The following is a 9,676-nucleotide window of genomic DNA, read 5'->3' on the forward strand; positions in this document are numbered from 1 at the left end:
GCTTCTGTTTTTTGGGAATATTCGGGAGTTATCTGTGGCCTTAATACTTAGATGGGTGTGCATTTTGGTATTTTTTATGCTTTCTGATTGCCTCCAGATAGATGTGATCAGGAGATGGGCTTCCCTTTTCACTCTTCTTCCTGAGAAATTTCAAGATGCCACTGTTGGTCGTTGCAATGTAACTCAGGATTTAATTTTTGGCCTGTTTCCTTTTTAGTCTGCCTGTCCTGCTCCACATTCCCATTCAGGCCTTTTTTCTAGTTATAAACAGTTCAGGGCTGGCTGTGGCCATTTGGTTTTAAGTGGAAACTGTCTCTTTAAATTTCGAGGAGATCTGTGTGCATCCGTAGTAGAAACCTCCGGGGGAGGGGTTGGGGTGTCCACTTGCTCAGGTACCCCCTCTTAGTCACCAGAATGGACATGTGCAGACAGCGAGAGACCAATGAACAGATACCAAAAAAAAAAAAAGACTGTCCACACCTTTATCTCTGCAGTTCTGTCAGGCGTCTGTGGCTGCTCTGATCCTTCCCCCACTTGATCTCACCCAAGATGGTGGCTCCATGAGCAGCTGAGCATCCTGAATCAGAAAGCAATGGATTTCTTGCTTTTGCTACCTATCAATTTCCCTAGCTGTAAGCCTTCCAACCTTCTAAATATTCCTTTATATGTGGTTCAGAGTTCTGGCACTATCCCCTGGGCCTGCTTGTTCTGGTATTCTGTGTTGTTGCTGACGGAGCTCTTCACTGCATTTCCACCTGATCTGCCATCTTGTTTGTTCTCCTCAAAACTTTTTATTGTGATTTGGGTGAAAGTTTACAGAACAAGTTTGTTTTTCACTCAATGATTCATACACATTTTGATTTAAAACATTGATTTCAATTCCCACAATGAAATAGCATTTTTCTCACTTCCTCCCTGTGTTTACTGTTTCTTTGTCCCTCTTTCCTTTTCCTTTCCAGCCTTCTGAACTTTATCCCTGGGCAAATGACTGTCTGTTTATTTTATACGGTTCATTGTTCTAAGGAGTGTGTATCTTCTGGATGTTATTTTTCACTTTATAGTCTTTTCTGTCATTTGGCTGAAAGTTGAGTTATAGGGTCACGTGAGTTCAGTTCTAGGACTGGAAGGGTGTCTTAAGGAACATAGCCTCGGGGTTTCCACCAATCTCTATTAGACAAGTAAGCCTGGTATTTTTGTTTTTAAATAATTATTATTATTTTGAATTTTGTTTCATATTTTATCCTACTCTATCCAGGACCTCCTATTTTGATCCCTCGTAGAGTGGTTAACTACTACCAGGCACCATCTAGCTCTTCTGGTCTCAGGTTCATGTGGTCCATTAGTTCTTTGATTTTTTTCACTCTTCTTTGCTCAGGATGGAAAGAGACGAATAGTTGTGCCTTAGATGGCTTCCCACAAGCTTATAAGACCCCAGTCACTACTCACCAAAGTAGGATGTTGAACATTGTCTATGACTGCTATGCTAGGTGACCTTAGTGTCCCCTGAGACTATGGTTCTAAGCCCCTTGTGTCTCTACTTTTAGATGTCTTAGGCTAGAGTTGCAGGAAAATTGTGCCTTGCCTTTGCTTCCAGTTACCTATAAAGGGCCAGGTTGCACGCCTCACTGCTCCCCACAGCCCAGCCATTCTGGACGGTTCACACCCACAATACCCATCCCGTTCCCAGTTGGATTCTACTCTGTGCAGCCTTCCTAGCTCTCCCTCTGCTCCCTTGAGCCGCTGTGAAGAGCCCAGTACGGATTAAGGGACGTGTCTGTTGTATATCTTTCACTCCAGGGGCGCACTTATCAGGTTCTCTAGGCATTCCAGGGCCTTGTGCGGTTCCTTATACCCGGAGCCTCCCCCATTTAAGTGTCTTTTAGGTTCATCTGCGCTCAGGCTGAGGCCCACACTGCTGAGGCCGCCTACCTGGCCCTCTGGTTCTTTATTATTCTCAAGGCTCTCTCACGCCCCCCTGGGGGCGGGGCGCGACTACACAAGAACAGAGACCAGTCACACTAACGGAGACTCTCCTTTATTGCCTTCTTCTGGGGCCTGACACCCTGGCCAGCAGAAGGGAAAGGGCAGGATCAGGGCAGGACCAGGGCAGGGCCAGAGCAAGGGCTTAGAGCCGGGACCGTTCTCCGGGCATGGCGACCATGGAGGCTGCGGTGGGACAACGGCGCCCGGGGCAGGGGCGCGACACAGGATCTACGCCTGCGCGGCGGCCCATAGTCAGGATGCCAGCTGCGTGGTTGCCGCTGGCCTGCAGTAGGCGCTGCAGGCGACCCTGGAGTCCGGGGGGCCCCGGTCGCCGTTTCCCCAGTGTCAGGATGCCGGCCGCGTGATTGCCCGCACCGTGCAGCAGCTCGTAAAGGCGGCAGGAGCACGTCTTCTGGCGACAGCAGTCGGGCAGGGGTTGCGCGGCCGCCCCGGGTGAGAGCAGCGCGGGCGGCAGCAAAAGTAGCAGCAGCAACGTCACAGCTGTCCAGGAGATCTAGGGAGGCGGGAGAAGAGGCACTGGGGGACTTCGCAGCGCACCCATGACCTGTCCTCCCGGCTCAGCGCCCCCTCCTGGCTCGCGTTTCTTTTAGCTTCTGCACAGTTGCCCACTCTTGTCTTTCTGTCTGAAAGGATCTGTGGGAAAAGGGCTAATACTCGTTCCTTTACCTGCTCATCCTTCAAGCCCAACACAGCATCTCCTCCAGTAAACCTTTTGTGATCTCCTGGGAAGAGTGAATTGCTCCCGCCTCTGGGTACCTTTAGACCTTACCATTCCTTTTGGAGACAGACGTGTCTGAGTCAGTCTGCACCAGAAGTTAGGAGACGTAAGAAAGAAGCCCCATTTAGTCCTCTTATCCCCATGTGACTTTGAAATATAGAGCAGCCCGTTCCCCACAGCAGGCAAACACTTGGGAATCAGGAACAGGCGGGACTCAAGATGTCTTGTTGGCTGGCTTCCTTTAGTACAAACCGAACTCTGTGCCTTGGGGGCTGTTTCCTTTGGGCCCAGGGGACATAGCTCCTTGACTGTAAAGTGGGTATTAAAGAATTCCGTGTTGTGCTGTGGGTTAATGCACTGGACTGCAAAGTCGGTTTGAATGGCAGAAACGTCAGCAGTTCAAGTTCACCAGCTGCTCCTAGTAAACCCTAGACAGGATCGTTATGAGTCAGAACCCACTTGACAGCATTTAACAACGACAACAACCCTAGAACATTGCGGGAGATGAAATGAGATGCCAGGTGTAAACACAGCATCTGACACAGGGTAGGTTAAGTGTTCAATAAAAATGAGCTCTTAGGAGAATGGGCCAGACCCAGTGTTAACCAAAGGTAGATTCATAGCCAAGATCACCTCAGAGCCCAGAGGTAAACAGGTCTATAGCAGGGACACCTCTGTTCTTTCTTTACCCAGCAGATACACTCGTTGCCTCACTGGAATGATGGGTCATCCCAAGGTCCCTGGGTCTTTACCTTTGCGGAGGGCAGACTCATGGTGTCTGGTGCTCAGGATGGAGTATCAGGGAAAGGTGGTATCTGCAGCGGTCCAAAGAACCAGGAATCTTGAGGCTGTGGACTGTGACCTGCTACCAGGGTCTGGGGTTTATAGTGCTCACAGATGACGGGGGGCAAGATGGGCACTTGCGTCCACTCTGGAGCCAGACAAAGGCAAGGCTAAGATTAGCCTCCCATGGGAGGTGGGGAGGGATGCGTGTCCAGGCTAGACTCAAGGAATGGTCGCTGAGGTATTCGTAGGCAGGAGTTGGATCCGCTGGGCCCCTGCTCTCCCCCTCATTTGTCTGCTTGCTCCTGGCAGTCTCCAGGCACTAACGAGGCCACCTTGCATCCAGGAATCTGACAGCACAAAAGCAGCCTTGACTGGGCCGCTGCCCTGGGAGAATATGGTGGAGGGGCCAGTGGCTAATTAGAGGCCGGAGAAGAGGCCGTTGTAAGTCCAACTGTCCACATGTGTGAGGTCAGGAAGGGAGGAGGGAGCCAGGCAGCAGGCCGCTCCCTCACTGCTCCTGGTCGCTGCCTCTGGAACCTTTGTCTTCCATAGAAAAGGCTCCTAAACCGCACCCACTCCCACTTCTCTTCTTCCCTTCTGTCCCTTCCACCAACTTCCAAGATGGAAAACGTTGAAATCTCAACCAGGAGAGGAAGGTAAAACCTGGGTCAAACTATCTGGTCAGGGAGAGAGGAAGTCCCACCCCTACTGTTGGCTGGGAGGAAGTCATCTTGAGGCCCCAATTTCTCTTATACAGCACACTGCTTATAGCCCTGCACTGGGCACTGGAGCAACAGGGTGAATAAAACACGGCCCCAGCTTTCCAGGAGTCACCAGTCCAGGTGCGGAGGTGACCTGGGCATAGTACTAGTTCAGTGAGGGAAAGGAATGATGTATGCAGACACACCCAGCGAAGTTGAGCCAATCACTTACACTTTAGCATGAGGAGTGGTTTTCCATCAGATAAGATGGGGAGGAGGGAGCAGTGGTGGTGGAATTCTCACCCTCCTTGCAGGAAGCCAGGTTCAATTCTCAGCCAGTGCCCCTTATGTACAACCACTACGCGTTCATCAGTGGAAGCTTTCATGTTGCTATGATGCTGAACAGGTTTCAGAAGAGCTTTCAAACTAAGACAGACTAGTCTTACCTATCTACTTCCAAAAACCAGTCAGTGACAACCCTAAGGGTCACAAGAGTCCAATCTGCAGTGGATCACAGGGATGGACCAGACAGCTTTCTGTTCTGTTGGGTTTAGGATGGTTATGAGTTGGGGGCTGATTGAGTGTCAGCTAACAACAAAGTTGGAGTGAGAAGGTATTCACAGAAGGGACAACTTGAGCAAGGCAGGGAGATGGGAAAGCTCATGTTGGGGAGGGGGTGGTCCTCATAGCCTTGGCTGCCTCCCCAGGAAGAGAGAGGAGACTGAAGAAAGAGGTAGGTGAGGGCCAGAGTCAGAGAGTCCCATAGGCCCAAGTGATTCCATCTTGGTCCTGTAAGCAACGGGAAATGGTGGGAGGGTTTTAGAAGGAAGAAGTCATTAGCAAGGCCTGATTGTGTGTCATGGGTTCAAGAAGCAATTCAGAGGCAATGAATCCAGAATGGGTGCTTGCTTTACTTACTTCAGAGGAGCTCTGGGGCCTTGGATAAGCCTCCAAGGCCCTCTGAGACTCAGTGTCCTCGTTGATCAAATGGTCGTTAACCATTTAATTAAATGACTTCTGTGGTTACACTGTATGATCTCAAGAATAACCACCTTCCCGCTATGCTATGAAGGATGTGTGCATATTGAGCCAGGAAAGGAACAAATGCTAAGCCAATGTAAGTGCCGTTGGGGAGCAGCCCCTCCACATTGAGGTTAAAAGCTTGGACTGGGGGAAGGCAGGAGGTGACTATCTGTGTGTGTGTTGGTGGGGGCGGGTGGTGGCTAGGCCATGATAGGGGTCTGAGAACTCCTGAGCACACACGCCTGGGTCTAGTGCAGTGTTGTGCTGAGTGGGGCTGGGTGAAGAGGTCTGGCGCCTAAAGGTGAAGGGGACCTGGGCAAGGAGAGCTCTGAATGGGGCAGGAACAGAACAAATGGGCCCATTACACAGTTCCCACCAAAGCAGACCCTCAGTCCAGAATCTGGTGCCAGAGCTTTATTAGGGAGGTGACCCCAGGAAACACAGTAAGAGAGTGGGGAGGTGAGGCAGGGAAGAATTCATGAGTAGGTTACTGCAGTGGGTGACTGGGCTCTCTTCTCTAGGACCTTCTGCAAGACTGTGTAGGAAACACTTCAGAATTGTCCCCCCCCCGCCCACCGCCCAGGTCTTCATTCACCAGCTCCTGTTGAATCTGATCTGACTGAGGGCGGCTCCTGGGGACCCCAACTCCCCACACTGCCAGTCTTCCCAGTGCACTGGCCAAGCACACAACTGTGGCCCAAGACCACTCTCAGGCTGAGAGGTACAGGAAACCACAGGGTGTGTGGGAACTTTCTAGTAATAGCCTCCCACATGGGCTGAGGGGGATATGGGCAGGGAACTGTTGACGTTTGTTCTACCCCTAAAGCCTAGGCTTCAGAATTGGCCAACTGGATTAGGTCTCCCTCAGGCCCAGCAGCTGTGATGGACACAGGTGACTCAGAGTCAGACACAGCTCCCTCCAGAGAGACTTTGAGAGCAGACATGATTGCAAGCAGGCCGGCTCAGGACACCACCCTCCTCTGCAGGAACTCGGCCAGGTGCCTGTGTCTAAGGACCCGGGGCATCTCAGGAGGGAAGGCGAAGCTGGGGGAGGCAGCAAGGGCTGCCCGGAGTTCTCTGAAGCCCCCCTGTCCTACCAGGTGGACTCTGGCAGGACCTACGCTGCCCCGGAACCGCAGTGACTTGTAGTAGGGAGAAGCTTCCTGAAGACAGTGGTCAAGCTAGAAGTGGAAGGGTCTGTAAGTGAGGCTATGTGAGTATCAGGGACTCATCCTTCTCTTCCCAGAGCCCCAGGGAGGGTGTCCTCCCCTCCCCTTCTCTTCCCCACCACTCTTCTGCCCCCACAGCACCTTGGGGATGGATATATGAGTGAAGGGAGGCTATGCAGTCAGACACTGTCTCCCAACTCATTTACCTTGTCTCGATTTTCCTCTGACAGGTTCCTCAGTCCTCTCAGCTCCACAAACACCTCATAGTGGGGTGCAGAGCCCTCTGCAGAATCTGTAAACAACCCCCCCCCATACTTCATGTGAATGGGGCTGCTTCTAAGATCACGTCCTTTCCCCTCCATCTTTCTCCCTCACTTTGAGGTTCATAGAAACAAAAAGAGTTTCTTGGTAGGGAATGGGATAACTGGGGAGGAACAGTCTTTCTGGTCAGGAAAGAAAATGGGTAAAAAGAAGCTACAGAAGGAGGAATAGAAGTTAGACATATGGAAAGACTTTTGTTAGGAGCAGCAAGAGAGGTTGAATCTTATCTCCTTCTGAGATATTTCCCAGCAGGGTGGGTATGTGTTGTGGGGCAGCCAACCCAAGAATGGGAGGCAGGAGCCCAATGGAAAAGCTTACCCAGAATGCTGCTCTCCACACAGACGTGGTCCAATAGCTTGGCCCCTGGCCATTGCCTCACTGCCTTGCCCAGGGCCTCAGAGAACACATCCTCGCCAATATTTTCTCCACGCACACTCAGTGTCTGGCTCAGCCTAGGGAGCAGGAAGGGGAGGCCAGTGGAGCCAGGGCCTGAGGATAACTCATCAGCACCCTATGTTGCAGACAAACCTACCTATAGATAAACCTGACAACTGGACACTGGTTGTAGGCACCAACCACCTGGATCACATCGCCCAGGCGGCACCTGAGGGGATAGGAGTGGGGGTGAAGTCAGGCCCCAGGACTCATTAGCTCATGCCCCTGACTTTCCAAAGGATTCCAAAGGGCCTCAGGTGGGTAGGTGGTCACCTGGTAAGGCTTGTGTGGTCAGTCAGCACCAATTCATACTCAGTGCCCTTCTGGGCTTCAGCCAGCAGGAGGGTAGAAGCAGCCCCCTCCTGGGCCCCCTCTGTGACGGGGAGTAGCTCAATGAAGGGAGTCCCGGGGGGGAGAAGGTAGAGCCCACGAGGCTGCTCTGGCCACAGGTTCAGGCCCACTACCCCTGGGGAAGCAAGCAGCTACCTGGTCACCTGTGATGCATGTAGCCCTCCCCTGGTCCCCAGCCCCAATCCTCTGAGCATCTGCTCCAACTGTTGCTCTTCCTGCCTTTCTTCCTGGCTTCCACGGGCTCTAAGAGCCTAGTTGGCAAGCAGCAGAGTGTCATGGTTCTGAAGTTATTATGTGAGTTTGTGCATCTATTTCTCTATCTGTCAAACGGAGCTGCTAATCCCCACATACAGGGTATTGTTATTGTTGTTAAGTGCTGGGAAGTTGCTTCTGACTCATAGCGGCTCTGTATAGGGTTTCCAAGAGCGGCTAGTGAGCTTGAACTGCCAACCTTGCGGTTTGAACCGACCTTACAATCTACTGCATTAACCTGCAGTGCCACACCAGGACTCCATATGGGGTTGTGGGGAGGTTGAAATGAGATGATTAGGTAGGATTCCATGCATGTAACTATGTCACCTCTCTCCCTGCTGCTAGCTCACTTCCCCAGAGCCCTGCTGACCTCCAGAAGCAACATAAGCAGGGGAGAAGAAGGCTAGCCCTTGGCACCACAATGCTGCCAGAGCAGCCACTGCTTCCGTCTGGCCTCCTGAGTCCAGGGTCACCACCACCTGCAGCTTTGGCCAGAGTCGAAGGGCCAGTCCTCGGGGTCCCTGCTCCAGGGCTTGCCGCAGCTCAGCTGCTCGTCTGGGGAGAGGCTCTCCTGGGTTCCCTGTAGCCACTGCCTCAGCCAACTCTCTGCCATCAGTTTCCAGGCCCAAGAAGATGTCCAGCAGCTCTGCTGCTGTCCCAGCCTCCAGTGCCCTTAACCCAGGGTATCTCAGTGCCTGCAGCAACAGGGCACTAGATTCCCTGGCTCCAGGGGGACCTGCCTGGTCCAGGGCATGCCCAGGCCAGGGGAGGGGGCTGGACCAGGGGGATGTAGGGGTCACACGGGCAGTGTTTCCTGGAGCCAGCACTTCTGGGTGGGCCTTTTTGAGGGCTGCCAGACCCAGCAAGGTGGCCTGGGGAGAGAAAAAGAAAGAGTGTTGACCCTGAGCCAGACCCTGGCCCCCAGTTTGGAGGTTCTTTCAGCACTCTGACGGGAGGGTTTGCCTCTGGTGGGGCTATATTCTGGCCTTCCAGTTACCTGCAGAGAAGTCTCCCCGTGGTAGATAGAGGTAGGAGGCTGACCTCTGCTCTCTTTCTCCTGGATCAGGCTGGCCTTGGTCAGAGGGAGAGCATTCCGAAAGGTGCTTATATCTGTAACCCCAAAGATACCAGAAACTCCCCATGAAGTACCAGAACTTAGGCAAGACTGGTGAAATACTTGGGGAAGGAACCCAGGTGAGATCTGGGGGTAGTTCTGGGCCCTCTGTGTGTGTGAACTCCTCAGGGTCTGAATCAGACTGGTTTGTGGGGTTGCCTTCTTTCTGGGTCTCCTCCCCAGACCCTGAAGACACACCTATGTCTCCTCTGAGTGGGCAGCGGGGAAGCTGGGGTCCTCGCAGACATCCCCTCAGGGCCTGCTGCTGGCTCTGGCTCACATGTCGAGTGCTCTGCTCCAGTTTCCACTGTTGCCAAGCAGCTGCCCAGCCCAGAGCCCACCATGCCACACGGTGCTGGAGACTAGCAAGCCAGGACAGCCTGGCATCTTGCGACAGTGACTGCCTGAACACGACCAAGGGCAGCAGCAGCAGCAATAGAAGGCCCAGCAGTGGTAACAGCATCTCCCAGCGGCTCCTGCGAGGAGGAGGAAGGGACCCAGTACTGGTGTGTGTGGGAGGCATTCTCTCATCAAGGTAAACCAAAGACAGGTGATGTTTTGGAAGAAGCCAAACAAAGTAGGTGATGGGGAGGATAAAACATCAAGACTATAGATGCACTGACCTGAGTTCAGATCCTGGCTCTTCCACTTGTTGGTTTAGCCTCATGTAATCCAGCTACTGCTTCCTTTCCTTATCTGTAAAATGGGCATAATGAGACCTTCCTCAGAAGGTTGTGAGATAGTGTAGCACAGGCCTTGGCACAGAGCCTGGTCCAGAGCAGCTGCTCAACAAATAACATCT

At 52.6% G+C, this 9,676-nt stretch overlaps 2 protein-coding genes across 3 annotated transcripts; both read right to left on the bottom strand.

Annotated features, from left to right (window-relative positions):
* Nucleotides 1-2,125: 2,125 nt before the first annotated feature.
* HCRT (hypocretin (orexin) neuropeptide precursor) lies at nt 2,126-3,495 on the bottom strand. Its single transcript, XM_006833700.1, has 2 exons — nt 3,475-3,495; nt 2,126-2,497 (listed from the first exon to the last, which is right to left on the bottom strand). Exons 1-2 carry the CDS (start codon nt 3,493-3,495, stop codon nt 2,126-2,128), a joined length of 393 nt encoding a protein of 130 aa, XP_006833763.1.
* Nucleotides 3,496-6,194: 2,699 nt separating this feature from the next.
* On the bottom strand, nt 6,195-9,337 carry GHDC (GH3 domain containing). 2 transcript variants are annotated; one of them, XM_006832656.1, is made up of 8 exons: nt 9,073-9,337; nt 8,833-8,870; nt 8,131-8,599; nt 7,431-7,623; nt 7,255-7,326; nt 7,041-7,174; nt 6,608-6,693; nt 6,195-6,413 (listed from the first exon to the last, which is right to left on the bottom strand). In XM_006832656.1, exons 1-8 carry the CDS (start codon nt 9,335-9,337, stop codon nt 6,195-6,197), a joined length of 1,476 nt encoding a protein of 491 aa, XP_006832719.1. The 2 variants fall into 2 exon arrangements, with proteins under 2 accessions (XP_006832719.1, XP_006832718.1); XM_006832655.1 differs by having other exon boundaries at nt 8,131-8,632; nt 8,758-8,870.
* Nucleotides 9,338-9,676: the final 339 nt, after the last annotated feature.

This window comes from Chrysochloris asiatica, unplaced genomic scaffold (assembly GCF_000296735.1).
Source record: "Chrysochloris asiatica unplaced genomic scaffold, ChrAsi1.0 scaffold00007, whole genome shotgun sequence".
NCBI lineage: Eukaryota > Metazoa > Chordata > Mammalia > Afrosoricida > Chrysochloridae > Chrysochloris > Chrysochloris asiatica.